Source organism: Myiozetetes cayanensis, unplaced genomic scaffold, assembly GCF_022539395.1.
Source record: "Myiozetetes cayanensis isolate MyiCay16 unplaced genomic scaffold, myiCay2020 scf16, whole genome shotgun sequence".
Classification (NCBI taxonomy): Eukaryota; Metazoa; Chordata; class Aves; order Passeriformes; family Tyrannidae; genus Myiozetetes; species Myiozetetes cayanensis.
Window position 1 is genome coordinate 14,400,726 of NW_026087270.1, and position 15,583 is coordinate 14,416,308.

General features: G+C 44.7%; 1 protein-coding gene across 1 annotated transcript; it reads right to left on the reverse strand.

Annotated features, from left to right (window-relative positions):
- Window positions 1–1,027: 1,027 nt before the first annotated feature.
- Window positions 1,028–7,606, reverse strand: PPP1R3E (protein phosphatase 1 regulatory subunit 3E). Its single transcript, XM_050311035.1, has one exon. The coding sequence runs from the start codon at window positions 7,345–7,347 to the stop codon at window positions 6,394–6,396; it is 954 nt and encodes a 317-aa protein (XP_050166992.1). The 5' UTR covers window positions 7,348–7,606; the 3' UTR covers window positions 1,028–6,393.
- Window positions 7,607–15,583: the final 7,977 nt, after the last annotated feature.

Sequence of the window (15,583 nt, forward strand, 5' to 3'; positions counted from 1 at the left end):
CCTCAGCTCCCTGGACACACCAAAAACTGTGGGGAGACTCCAAGGAACACCCAGAGAGGGACAGTAGGAAATAGGGTTTGTTATCATCATCATTAGTAGTAGTAAAACTGTCTGAATACTTCATACATTTCAACACTTGTTATTAATAAGACTATCTACAGTAATTCTGATTAATCATCAGATGAATTACCAGAGTCCTATTTTGTACCATTTAAGAGCGGAAAAAAAAAAAAAAAGAAAAATTAATCCAAGACTAAAGATCAATGTAAAACTATTCCTTTCTTTTTTTCCTTTTTTTTAGAGCACCATGACTTCATTACAATTTCACTCTGAACTGTAATCTCATTACTTCAAGGTCACTCAAGCATAACAGCAGCTTTAAATTCAAAGCATCTGCCTCACCAAACAAAAGGGAAATTACACTCTATTATTCTAACTATTACAGTCTAGTATTTGTATTGTGGCACCTTAAGAAAACAGTTCTAGATTCTATCATTTATGTGGGCTAAGAGTTCATTTCTACTTGAACAGAAAGATAAGATAGATGTTAAATCACAAAACATTCCCTCTGGGGAAGAAAAAAAAAGGAAAAAAGAAATCTAGGGCTAATTTTAATTAGTTTGCCCTTGCAAAGAAAAATATCATTAATGAGACAGCTAAACAGATATTTCTGATAGAGAATAGAAAAATAAGTTGCACAAATTACAGGAGAATAAACACATAACATTTTTTCTCTTTGTGGCCATGTGGCTTTTACCCATGTTATAAAAAAGGCTTTAAAAGTATTGGTTAAGGGAAAGCTGAAAAGTGCAGCTTCCACAGAGAACCCTCCTAAGACAGGTTGGCTGCAAAACCTGGCCCAAATATCAGAGATTTGCTTCAGATGTGCAGGTACATCCCAACATGGGTTCACACAAGCTCGGTGGGTGCATTGGGACACATTTGTTTCAGATCCCCAACAAAAAAATGACATCACGGTTTGCCAGTTCTAAAAAAAAACAAAAAAAGAGGTTTATAGTCACCATGATTTGTATCATTAATCTTTAATGGCAGCTAGAAGCTACAGGTTTATAAATATATATATATATATTTTTCATAATTGTGACAACCAGTGACTAGATGTGGTTTTGGGTGGAAAATCATCAGAAATACCGTAAGGCTGGGTAAGGTACAAGGCATTCTTAGAAAACATTGATTTTTGACTTCTGGTGACATCACATTATTGTTTTTGTTTTTCTTTTTACAAACGTTAGAAACAAACATTTTCTGGTGAAATATAAACATTGCAGAAGACGCTACAACCAAAAGTAATTTCCCAGTCAAGTAACATATTCTTTTAAAAACAAAGTTAAAGCAAAGAAACAGTATTAAAAACTTGCATGTGGAGTTCAGGTTTGTTCAGACCATTCCAAGGACAGCAATTCTCTGTCACAGCAGGATTTTCCTGGGTTACAGCGTGGATTCACACCCAGATGTTGGCAGGTTTTGCACCCAGGTGGAACTCGGTTTGGATCAACCTTAAAATACCTGAACTTCACATCTGGGTGCAGCTCCCTGAAGTCAGGACAGGAGGAGCACAAACGCTGGTTGTGCCACAGTTTGGAAACTGGATTTATGAGTAAAACCAAGTTCAGTTTTACTGCTTTTGATCAGCTTCAAAAACACCCACATTAGCTCCTCGAATTTAAAAGTATAATACAAATTGGCTTTTTTTTTTTTTTTTTAAGATACAGAAATACCAAAAAAAGTTTAAAACTCCCAACAGTAACACAACATTTTTGTCCTGGAAGGTGGCAGCGTGTAAGGTGTGAGCCACTTTGATGACATATTGTCTTGGTACTTCCACCCAGAGGAGTATTATTATGATTCAGTGAAGTCAGATGGGACAGGAAAAAAAAGCCTAAAGTTTAAGACACACAATTTCCTTAATGACACTTTGAACAGAATATTCTACACACAACAAACACACTGATAACATCAGCTACACCAGTCACCTAAAAAAACCAGGTGCACCATAGAATTGCATAGAAAGAAATCCCTGGCATTGATACACTTGCACTGCAGATTAGAACTTTCTCCCTGCCTGACAAGACCAAAGCACATATATTTTTTCTTTTTTATAAAAAAAGCACATCTCACACTGGACATTTTTCTTAGCTATACTCTTTGGAATCACTAGTGCATATGTTATTTCAAGCAATTTTCAGGCTGCATGCTACTGTTTTGTGTTATAAAACTAAAACTGCGAGGGAAACGAGTTTTCCTGCCTTCCCCCTCCGAAAAAATAATGTGAAATAATCTTCTTATGTGGCATAAAATTAAAAATCAGACCTCTCTCAACAGTAGAGCTGAATGAAGAGGATATTCCCATGAGATGGGGAAAGCTAGGGTCAAAAAATCCTCTCTATGAAGTAAAAAGTCATATTTTTAATAGGTTGGATAAAGAAAGAATCCGAGCAATAGCCAGTGGTTTTATAGCTCAGCATCCACTTTGATCATGGAAGACTTACATTCAAGTCCATACAGGGGGGCAGGGATGAAATCTTATTTATTTTGGGGCAATTCTCTCCTAATAAGCTGAACCTGAGAAAACCTTCCTTCGAATCAGGTGTGTTCTGAACAGGTTTCATTTTGAAATCTTCCACCACCTTCCATTTTAAACAAAACACTGACCAGCTCCACAGAAGGCTGAGGGATCCATTTTACAACAATATTGACTATATTGACTTCTTGCCTTAAGAAGAAAATCCTTCATTTCAGTGCTCAGGAATACCTTCATTCATTCAATAATATATTTTGTTATATTAACTGTAGTCACAGATGTTTTCTTTTAAATTAACCAGACAACTGTAGAGGTGTATCAGGAAGACATATTTCTGACTGACATTTCTTTCATTGTAATATGGGAAAATATAATCAAATTCTTCCAGCTGCTACAGATTCAGGATTTCTGGCACAGCTGAGAATGTGTCAGGAATTCAAGTAGATTCTTATATTTTAGTATAAATTTCATTTTAATGACAAAGCCCTTGTCGGACTTCTGGTGGGAGAGCAAAGGAACACATGAGATTTCTTCCTAGGAAATGCTGAAAGGCACATAAAAATTTTAATATATACTCAATAATACATTAAATATCAGATTCTGAGTGTTTCTGTAGACTACTTTTTATTAAAATTAGCAGCTGCTTGCCTGTTGGCTCTATGGAAAAACACTTCACGTCTGTAAAGGGGTGATGCTTCTGCATGAGCAGACATTTGTTCATTCAAGTGATCCATTTTCCTCCTCACATCTGCTGAAATGACAGAGTGTGCACCTATTCTATTGTTTTCTGAGATTCTGAGGCACACACATTCACAGCAAAGAGTTGTAAAAGCTAAAAAAAAAATAATTTACCTAAAATTATGTACAATTATTCAGTTTTTCTGCTCATAAATAATATGCTTAGCCCGCTGAAATTCCATTTACAGTCCATAGCTTTGATTCCTTTCAGGATCCTCCTCAAAGTCATTGTTTATGTAAATATTATATAAATATCGTTTGATATCTTCATTTCATCTCCATTTATCGCAGTGCTTCCCGCAAGCCACACGTAGGTGGCATCAGGTTGAAATCCAACGGGTTGGGAACTCTGTGAATGGACAAAACACTCAACCCAAAACACGTGGTTGGGAATCTGAGTAAGTCTTGCTTGGAAATAAATTCACCTGATAGAAGTGCACACATGGGATTGAAGTGGTGCAACTTGGGCAGACACCACTGATAATTTCTATTAAAACACCTCAATGTCCTCCCATGGACCTCACCAAGAGCATTCTCAAGTCAAAGCTGGCTGGTGCAGCCCCACCTTTCCAGCCTGGAAAAGGAGCTGTTCCTAAATGCTTCCAGGAGGCCATGGCTGTCACTGGACTTGAATGTGTTATCCATAATCTCTGCTCAAGTCCAAGCCCCTAAAGTTACTCACAGAATTCAGTTTAAGCCACAGGTGTTCGAAGGAGATTTTTTTTCAGACTTTTTTTAGAGACCTGCAGACGCTGCATAAATCAAATGACAATGAGAACTGCCGCTCACTGGGAAATAATTTTGGAGTTCTGGAATTCTTCACTGTTAAAAATGGTTTTAGCCCTGCTTTTGTTTCCAAAGCCATTGAAACAGTAAACAGAAATCTTGTTAAAACTTCATAAGCAAAGCTGCAGCATCAGTTGCTCTAAAATGCACAGAAACTGCTTTTTTCTCCCAGCATTTTCATCAGTCCAACCCATCCAGCTGTTGGTTCACTCTTTGGGTGAAAAAGGCCAAGCAAAAAGTGCTTTGGAAAGCTCTAACACATAAATAAAAGATGTTTTGCTGTAGTTCTACAGATTTCAAAGTGCTTTCAAATGGAGACAAGTCCTTTTCCTTCTCTCCACTATTAAGGCTCTTATAAAAAATATCATTTCAACTAAAAGACACTTGGGCTTTTTTTTTTTTTAAATCAAATACACCACTTAATATGATTAAGTCATGAGCATTTGAAGACCCTAATTGTGCAATCCTAGCTTTGTGTACGTGTTCTAGCAACTTACAGGATTACTGCATTGCAAGATGGGAATCTTAATATTCTAAAATGTGAAATGCCCAGGAGATGCTGACAGTACATTTCTCTTATGTTCTGTTTCACTAAAAACACAGGGATTAGAAAACTGCCTGGGAAATTAAAACCAAGTTACCAGTGCTACAGAAAGCAGTCCTGCTATTGCTTCCATTAAATCAAAGACAGCGATCCAGAGAAATTAAATTAAATACTCTCTTCCCATCAACTTCCCAGACCTCTTTTTTTTCCCCCGAATTCAAAAGTTTAATTATTCTGACTGAACCAAACCCTCAGGAGACAAAAGTGCTCTCAATTCCCACTGAAGTCAAAAGGTTCTGTGAGAACTCATTACTCCAGACATTGCTCAAGCTGCTTGGGACACTTAACTCTTTCAAAGAACATAAAAATGAAGTTAAAAATCACATTTCATTCATCAACAACGTACAGAAGATCCAAACCCTCAAAGGCCTGACCTCACAGCCATTCATAACCAGAAAATCTCACTGACATTGGTTTTGCCACTCTCAGAAGTCGTATTTGCAGAGGTCCCTCTCCTGCAAACACACCCCCGCCCTCAATCCTGGAAAATTAGCACCCAGATTTGGCACCAGCACAACCTGCCCTCAGCTGAACTCCCAAAAACCCAAGTTTAAAAAGGAAAATGCTACGTTTACTGCTAATACAATTCAAAAACATTTTTAAAGCATACCTTTGAAGGCAGAAGTCAGCCCGCTCTGAGATTTTTATTGATGTATTTTCCTATGGCAAGGTACAACTTGCTTCGATTTGGCTGACTAAACTTTGCCAGGTTTGTGAAATCTGCCACTTACTGAAAGTATTAGGAAAAATTTGGAGCACTTAATTTTTCAGAAAGGAGGTTCCTGCACTGATACACCTCAAGAAATCCAATTAAACCGTCAACAGGAATAAAAAGGAAAGTGTTGCTTGTGATGCAGACCAGAATTATGGATTCAATTCCTGTTGTCTCTCTGGTTCCCTCAGTGCAATCCCACGACTTTCCTGCTGACCTGAACACAAGCAGCTTTACGGGCCCAATCCTACAGATTTGACACCAGACCCTGCCAAACCTTTCCACCAACGTACCACACGAGTTCTAAACCAAAACGCTTTCTTTTTAAAGTCTCTCGGAGAGTTACGTTTTCCATTAGGCTGTGACACTGTTTTTTTTCTTTCTAAGTATGTTTAAATACACGAAACAGGGTTCAAAATTTAAAACAAACAAACAACAAAAAAAAATCCAACAAAAAACTTTGCTTTGAACCGAACATTTTTACAGCATGATGAAAAGCAGCTACACCTCGGGGCATCCCTGCTCTCGTCGTTTTGGGTTGCAAACAGTTCTCTGTCCCTCAGCCCTGCGCGGTCAGGCCCTTAACCCCAACACTGACTCGGGAGGGTGAGCGCGGCTCTGAGCGCGGCTCCTGCCCCTCGCCGGAGCCGGGCTTTGCTTGAGCAGGATTAGGCAAATAGGGCGGCTGGAGGGATGCCCTGTGACCCTGCCCTCCGTGTCACCTGCTGCGGCCACAGCCGCCCCTCCGGCACCTGGAAGCATGTGCATCCATGGATCCCTGGAAGCATGTGCGTCCACGGAGCCCGGTCCTGGCCGCTCAATCCCGCACGTCCCCCGAGCCCCCCCGGCAGATACTGCTTTGGGGTGCTGAGGGGAACCCGCCCGTGAGGCGAGCGAGGGTCCCCCGGCATCGCCAGCGAAAATCCAAATCAACCCGCTGTAAACGGAACTCGGGGAAAGCCCTCAGCGGCTCCCGGGGAGGCGGCGGGCGAGTCCCCCCGGCCCCTCGGCTCAGATGAAGTGGATCCAGGCGGAGCTGTCGGGGTCCTGCGGGAGGCCGGTGCCGGGCGGGACGCGCTGCCGGCCCCGCAGCCGGTAGTTCTTGCCCTCGTTGTTGTCCCAGTACTCGGCGCCGGCCACGCGGTACCGGACGGCGAACTCGAGCGTGGCCTCGGCGGCGGCAGCGCCCAAGGGCAGCAGGAAGGCGAAGCGGTCGGTGATGCCGTCGGGCGGCCCGGGCGGCTGGTACGCGGCGGGAGCGTCCGCGCAGCTGGCCCAGCCATTGAGCGTGTACCGCACCGACACCACCTTCTCGTAGGCGAGGTTGAGGACGCGCACGGCTCCGCGCAGCCCCGCGGGCTCCGCCCGCACCCACTCCAGCCTCACCTTGTGCTGCCGCACCCGCTCCACGAAGCCCGGGCTGGCTCCGGGCTGCGGCGGGAACAGCGGCTCCAGCAGCGGCGGCGGCGGCCCGAACAGCACCGGCTCCAGGTCCCCCAGCACCGGCGGCTTCCTGGTCTTGAGCAGGTCTGCGGGGCGCGGCGTGGGCGGCGCGGGCAGCGGCACCCGCGGCAGGTCGGCCTCGCAGAAGAGGTGCACGGAGGTGAGCTCCAGCCCCAGGGAGTCGGCGAACCGCACGGTCTTGCGGCGCGACGGGCTCTGCTGCAGCGCGGGGCGCAGGCTGCGGTCGCCGGGCGTGGGCAGTGACTTGGCGCGGCGGCGCTGCGTGGGGCTGGGGGGCACGGCGGGCAGCGTGGGCTCCCGGCCCCGCGCCTGCGGCGGCTTCTCGCCCGCCGCCTCCCGCACCACGGGCGTGGGCGCGGCGTCGCCGTCGGGGCTGCAGCCCGCCCGGCACTGCTCGGCCAGGCTGCCATAGAGGCAGGCGCTGCAGCTGAAGTTGCGCGGCAGGTACAGCCGGGGCGGCGGCGCGGGCACCGAGCTGTGCAGCGAGCCCGCCTTATCCATGGGGCACCCGCGGCTGCTCCTCCTCTCGTGCGGGTGGCGAGGCGGCTTCAGCGGCCGGTCCGCGGGCTCTGCCCGTCGCCCGGAGCCGGCGGGATCCCCTCGGCGCTGAGCAGGTCGCGGCCGGCCGCGGGGGATGCCGGCGGGCGCATCTGCGCGGGGGCGGCGGCGGGGCCGCGCTGCTCCGGCTGCTGCCGCTGCTGCCGTGCCGCGGTCAGGCAGCGACGCACGCCCCGAGCCATCCTTCCCTGCCCATGGCTCCCACCCCTGCCCGGATCACACCCCGCGGCTCCCCCTGCCCGCGCCCCCCAGTACCGCGGCTACGCCGTCCCTCTCCTCCTCTTCCTCCTCCGCCTCCTCGCTGCGTTCTGGGTCTTTCCTCGAGGATCTCATCCAAAAAGAGGAGGCGGGAGGGATTCCCCGGTGGAAACATTAAAATTCATAGCGGCGCTCTCGCTCGCCCGACCCGCTACAGAAATAGCCGAGGGAGGAAGAGGCAAAGCCGGGCTCGGGGAGATTACACGGGCCGATAAGAAACAGCTGGCTGGCAAGTTGGATCTCGCAGTGTACATTTAAAGGAAGAAATCCAGCTAATCTGCTGTAATGCGTTTACTGTACATCTGCCGAATAAAATACACCTGCCGCAGTCGTGCCGCGCATCGCCCCCGGCGCTCGAACACAGGGGGACGATCGTGACACACAAACCCCGGTGGGTCCTGTCAGAGGAGCGTTTGGCCATCGCCGAGCAATATTCAGCTGAATTACGGTCTAATGACGAGCAGACTCCGGTGTGGCCAGTTCAAGGCGCTAAACCACCATTTTAGTAAGCCGCTTCATTCCAGACTTTCCGTAATCTGGGACTCGTTTTTAATTAGTAAATTGCATTAAAAACAATGATCCACCCGTCCTGCCAGAGCCTGAGCCTGAACTGTGCTGACATGTGATTCTGATTTAGCTTCTGAGCAGGAGCTTTTTACACCTCGAGCATTTTATCTGCGGCACTGGGTGTTCCTTTGGCAGTGGAAATGCGGCTGACGAGATTAAGAACGGGACAAGTAAACCCGATAAGGACCAAGTGTTAAAAAGCCAGTAGAACACAGGGAAGAATTATTCGCTGCCTCATATTGGAACTATCAGCTTTAATTCCTTTATTATTAAGTAGGAAAATAAGTCCTAGATTATTGCTGCTGGGTTCCAAATCTTTCTAATGACAGATGGTTCATAAACAGGGAATAAAAAAAATTATGCTCATCAGTATTAAATTTGACACCATTAAGCTTTGTCCTGCCATTGTCTCACATTCATAGGCTGCTCATAGGTTTTGAAAAATCAAATAGTAATAACATAAATAATTACATCTGAATTAATTAGCCCAGGATCTTAAAATTGTCTCCTTTGTGCTTTAACACCATCCCTCACAGACATGAGTATTTCAGGAAAACAACAGAAACTCACCTACTCACACTAATTTGGGGGAGAAAAAGAACAGACCCAAATAATTGTTCAAACAGGTTTTCAGGCCACATCCTTCTGAATCATTTTTAGAGTAATATCTCTCTGTCGTAACATTTTCTAAGGAATTACCACTTGTTTTTGCTGATTTCACTTTAAAACGAGTAAAGAGTAAGAACTTTCTTTTTTACATGAATATGAAAAGCCTTGGCGTTTTTACACCATTGTGGAACTATCAGAACTAATAAACTAAATTGGTTTAAACCCAATTCCACACTCAGTCAGGTTTGGGTGTCTTTGTGGTATGGATGGGGACAAGACTTGGGAATAATTTCGTTTCTGCTGTGCTTTACACAACTGGGGTGCCTTAGTACTTAAAACTTCCCTCTTCTGGTAGTTGCCTAACTTCTTCTTGTGATAAATTTGTGTAATACTCCTGCTTTTTGGCTCTCCCAGGCCTCCTCTTTCCTCCCACAACCACAGTACTATTTCATGGAACTGAAAAACCCCAAATTCTTTCTTCACTGGTGATTGCAGGTGATGTAGTTCATGTAACCACGTTTAAAATACAGAGTCCTCAAAGGTCATAAAGGAAACAGTAGCATAAAAAAAAAAAATAAAAAAAGGAGAAAATACAGTGAAAAGAAAGGAAAAAAAACCCCAAAGCAACACAATAAGCTTTGGACTAGCCAGGTCAAGGCAACATGAGATGCAGATGGACAGCCACATAAACTGACTGACATGATGAGAACACAGGTCAGAAATGCCAGTGAGTTCTGCTCTTGCCATAGTCAGGTGAAAACCAACAGTTCTTTAACCTTGCAAGAGAATGAGAGCACTGTGTGTGTGGGAATAGTGGGGAAAAGGGTAGAAAGAGACTTGATATAAAGGCATGTCTGCTGTGAATAATTCCACAGGTGACCCTTGTGGAGTAAGAGTGGAACCAAGCCATTTATAGGTTTTAAAAATCAGAATTAAATGGTACTTAAAACATCCAGAACATCAACTCACCACCAGTCCTGGGGGTGCTCACATTTTCACCTGCTATTTCCTGCAGACACCTCAAGTTCTGGCACACACAGGGACACCCCAGCCTTGTCTCTGTTGAGCACTGTCACTGTGTAAATGCCACCAGAATCTGTAACAAAAGCTATTTCTCACTTTTTTTTCCTCTTGATCTAAACATTCCCAACATGTCCCACTGAATCTGGGGATGCAGCTGCTTTCTTTTTACTCCTGCTCACTTGCCCAGGGTGAAGCTGTTGGAACTCTTACCCACACCTTTCACTGCTGGGGATGTCCTTACTACTGGGCTGCTCTTCCCCCTCTGATGAATTTAAGACAGACACAGTAAATGAAAGTTTTGAGGACTGAAATTCAACAAATACACTCACGCCCCATTTGTAAAAGGAAGTCCTTTGGGGTTTGCCTCCTGTTAACAATTGTAGACAGCAAACCCTTCAATCTGTGGAAGCGAGCGAGCAGCACCACACACAGACTGGGGTTTAATGCAGCAGTGGCAGCAGCCTCACACCACCCCCTCTCCATCCTAATTTAGCTCCCAAAATTTCGAACACGCAAGTTTCGAAGTCTAATCTGTCTCTGCATTTATAGTGCTGTGTTAAGGACATCAGCCAAGGCTCTTTTCTAAATGGTACTGTCAGTGACAGAGCTGACACAGAAATCATTAGTACCAACCTAGCCACCCCCTTTAAAGAAATACCTATTATCTTCTCGCTGGAAAACAGTATTTTCATGACAAGATAATTTTGAAGGTTGCCAGCAGGAACAGAGACCTCATCATTTACATTCTAGAGCTAGTGCTGTTGCTCTATTGTCGGGTAAGAGGAGCAGAAGGTCTTAAATCACAATTAATGTTGACAGGCTCAGGAAATGGTGCCCAGGCATTGTTTTCATTCCTGCGGATTCCTCTCCCTTCGCAGGTTGGAACAGCACGGTCACAGGATAAAGGTTTGTCCTAATTAACACTGTCCTAATAACACTTTGGTGACCTGTCTGTGCATCTTCCAGCTGACATCAAAAATGTGAGAGGCAGCCTCTCGTTTGCCTCCGCACACCGAGTGCCCCCGACATTTGTGCAGTGCCAGACTGCACCTAAAAACCCGCCTGATGCCTGAGATTTTCCAGCTAACTGAGCTGAGACATTTGGTCCCTACTTCTGTTGAGATTTAAATTGTTTGCAAAGGAAAAGGCAAAGAACTGCAGCAGACAGTGAACCAGGAGCTTTTTTTTTTTTTTTCCTGCTGCATTTATGGATTGTCTGGAGTCCAGGTGATCCAGGAGAAAGCAAACACGGCCGCTGGGGAGCATCAGGCACAACCACGCTGGAACCATTAATAGGGCAGTGTCTGAGTGCTGGGGCTTATCCAAAGTGGCCACTGTCACATGTCCACTTTAACTTTCCAGAACAGGTTTATATTTAGCAGTGAGAACGGCAGGCAGATAAAATGGATGTAAAGGCGAAGTGCATTACGGTTACATCAGCTCGGAGGTGAAGTGGTGACTCAGTCAAGCATCGGAAAGGTCAAGCTCTACTCTCATTTGTATCTGTGCAGCTCCTCTGAAGCTGATGAACTGTGTAGGTGCTGCATGAGAATATCACCCCCAAATTCAATCATCTTATGTGACTGCATGAACCTGGCAATGGTATTTACACTGACAGTCTGTGAGCCTCGTGTCAGACAGCTGCTCTGCACACCCGTGATTTAAAAATACCTTCCCACACCATTTCACGTTGAAGATTAACTCAGACTTTACTTATTTCCCTAAGAAAGTATCTTAGTCACATCTCTAGAAGTGCCATATTAGAATTAGGTAATATGCCTGAGGTGTATATATATATATATATATAAATTAACTATGCAGTTGATGAACAATGGGATTGATTTCTGTATCAAATATTATCTCCCCCTAACCAGGTTATACACTCTTTATCTATTAAGATGAAAGTCGTGTGATTCACAGAGTTGCATCAAGGACATTTGATGTCACACAAAGATCAGTGATTAATTTCCAAAAGGGCTGCAAGTTCTGCTAAACTGAGATGTGACCCTTGGAAAAGGTGCCTTGTGGTTTTTGGTTTCTGGGGTTTTTGTTTTGTTGTTCTTTGCTTATTTTTGGTCGGGGATGCAAATGAAGGTACAGAGTGCACAAGAAAATAGAATTGGAAGAGTTTACCTGCGTTCCTGACCTTGTGAATCTGCCTTACACTGTGATGAAGCTCACACACAATTTATTGGTTAAGCATTAACTGTCTCTGTTGACTCTTAAGTGACTTCTGAAGAGCATAAGCTAAAAAAAAACAACCACCAAACAACAATTAACACAGTGGAAAAGAAAAACACCCAAAGAGATACATACTCTTCCAGTCCTAGAACTTCTGACACAGCTTTTCATGCAAATAATCGAATAAATGCACTTCAGGATGTCCCCAGATCCCATCTTCTGGTAAGAGTCCTTGTGGCTCAGTCTTCATGCCCTGTTATAAAATAACCATAGGGCTTTCTATCAACTGCAAATGGTCTCAGTAGTCCCAGTTAATTATTTTAGACATAAAAATATGCTTGTTGCATATTTGATTTTAATATTTTTTCACTGTTAAGCCCTATTGGTCAGGCAGTGATTCCCTGTGATTATTTAGATTCCTCCCAGAAATCCTTCAGGTTTGGGGATGTTTCCCCCATCACTTTTGCACCCCTGGTGAAGAGAAGGTGTGGAGGGCAGGAACAGTGCCCACAAGTGACCACACCAGAGGTCAGATTAACCTGATTACCTCGGGATAGACCTGATCCACCTGCCAGCTTCCAGCTGCAAAAACAAGGCTGAGCAGTGCCAGGCAAATGGAGCTCCCAACGAGGGCCGGGTTGGCTCAGACACGTTGCAATCTCCCGGCAACCACACGGGTCAAGGAGCCAAGAACACAGGAAATCAATCAAAACCCGATGGCAAGGAAAGTGTAGGTGGCAGAGCTGACACAGCTCCAGACCAGGGAGAGATTTCAACCCAGCCTGGGAAGTCTAAATGTTATCCCACAACACATGGCACTAACATGGAGCTACGCAACAACCTGCACTGTTCAAACCTTCCAGGGTGAAACAGGGAATGCACCGATAAAAACACTGCATGTGGAATCTTCCAGATGTGCAAAATCCAGCAGCTGTAAGGCAGAAAGAAATGAATGTGCTTGATCTGTTTGGTCCAAACCACCCTGAGACTTCAAGTCTTCAGGAAGTGCTCCCACCTGTGGAAGGTGCCACTCCCAAGGACACTTCAAACCCTCCTTGGAGGAACACAAAAGCTCTTCTCTCTCAGAAGATGCTCAGTGGTACTTCAGCTGAGATTGCTTCCTGCACTCAGTGCTGGAGCAGCAGAGCAGAAGAGTGAAGAAGGAGCTGGCATTGGGAATGGTGAAGGGACACAAAACAGAAATTCCTGAGCCACCGTTTCTCTCAGGCCACACCAAGGGCTCTCTCCTGCAGGAAGGTCCTGAGCAGTCCCACTGGCACCGTGCCCCCCCATCAGATTAAAGCAGTGCAGCTGTTTCTGATTGCTTTTATAAAGAACAGTCCTCATGCCTGGGTGCAGATTCTACATATAAATCAAAAACCAAGGTAAAAACATGGTGATATCCAGGACCTTTTCACTGATAAGGTCAGGAATGAATCAAAAATGTGGGAGGTTCCACTGCTCCCTGGGCTCCCTCCCTTCCCAGTCAGCCATGCTGGGGAGCTGCAGTGCTGTCTACACTGACCTAACATTTCTATATTTAATTTCATGCTGGTTTAAAGCTTGTTAGACCGTGAGAACACCAATAAAATTTCCTTGTGGGCATGGGGGATATCTGTAGTTTTGCAGATGCTATTAATAGGATTATAAGCTGATGAATGCCAACTACTTACATGTAGGTTTAGCTTCTTCCTGACCATAAGATAGATTCATTAGAGCTTTAAATAGCTTGTTCTGGGGATGAAGTGCAACCTCTTCCTTCAGATTCCCTCTGAAGGACACCATGGCTGGCCTAGCACAGTAATCAGGTGTTTGATGCTGCTGAGCACTGGAGCAGTGCCTAACTTTAGGAATATTCTTAAATCCATGCCTACTCTGCAAGGCATTTAATGACATTATAAACTTTAACACTGCTAAATCCTACTGAGCCTCAGATAAACATTTGCATGCATTCCTTGCTCATTTATCACCCAAAAGAAATGGAAATGACCTGCAAATCAGGCAGTGGTGGCACTGCCACGATCAGTTTTTCTTACTCATTCCAAGTAGATTCATTCTTTAAATCCTGTTAATGTGTTCTTTGCTTGCTTCTGTTTAATATGTATTCTGTGCATTCTGGTGGCCACTTATTCTCATTTCATCTCATACCAAATAAGGGACTTTCAGATCAAGTTCTCTTTTGCTTTCGTGTTAAACAAAACACAAAATAAACCAGCACTTTCCACAGACACACACAGGTAACTGCAGTTCAGCTCAGCATTCTGAATTCACTGCAAATGACTCTTCCCTTCTTGTGATGCTTTGATAAAAACTTGGGATAGGGGAAGATCACACCTGTGCAAAGCTCCTGATGGCACATGGCTTCCACTTTAAAACAGATGCAGGAATTCAACATCTTTTTAGATTTTTTTGCCAATAAATATGTGCATCAATGTAGTTTTTCAGTGTCAAATCAGACAGATTAGACAGAGGTTTTACTACGACCTGATGGAAGACAACATTCCTATGAACCACCCTCAGAGATTATTGCTACAGGACCTGTGGCAAAAGGCCAGAAAAGCTACTGAGTAAAAACCTAAGAACATAAAGAAACAAACCCACAACACTTCAATCATCTTAATCAAGTGGTGTGCCCTTGAACACACTGGGTTTTTCTAGCACAGGAAACAGCAGCTTCTTGTTTTTGTGTGAGTCCTCTCAGGAAAAACACCATTCCCGTTCAAGGAAAGGAAACAAAGCTAAGGGCTGGACCAGCCAGAAGTGCTTCCTGCATCCAAGGTGCCAAAACACAACAAGTGAACTGTTGACAACAATTAAAAATACAATGGTGCAACACCTGAAAATTAAATCAACATTTTTCTCCTATTGTTTTAAGGTCCAAACTTTAAAAGGACTAAATCCAGAGGACTCGCTGTCAAATCCTGGAGCCAGAAGGAAAATGTGCCTCTAATTCCATTGTTGTGAGAGGAAACAATCACCTTGCCAGCAGGCAATTTCTCCAAGTGAAGGAAATCCAGGAACTAAACCCAAACCAGGCAGGGACACTCTCACTGCCAGCAGAATAAATAATTCTCAGCAGCAGCAGGCAAGAAAATAGTTCATAAACACAAACTACAGCAGAAGCATCCCTGGGAGGGGAATACGGCTGTTAGTCCTAAAAGGATCTCACACATCTGACTGTTCCATAATTTTAAATGCTCTGAATAGGAATTTAGTTTCTAGATATTTATGTGCAAACACCTGAATGCTGCTGTGTGTAAATGCTTACCTTGGGGCACGACAGGACTGAACACAGCCTGCTGCTATCCATCTGGGAATGCTTCACTCATGGCTACAGCTGATGGAACAGTGCAGATGAACTTCCACTCAGTGAGCTACTGCTCATTCACCTCCTCTGACTCACATCCACAAGGTTTGCAGGGAACAAGAGAAATCAGCATTTTATATCCTGCAGCTAACAGAAAATGGTGGGATCATTGCTAAGCATGGGAACTGTACAGGAAGAAAAGGGACAAAGTATCACCCATATTCAAACCAAACA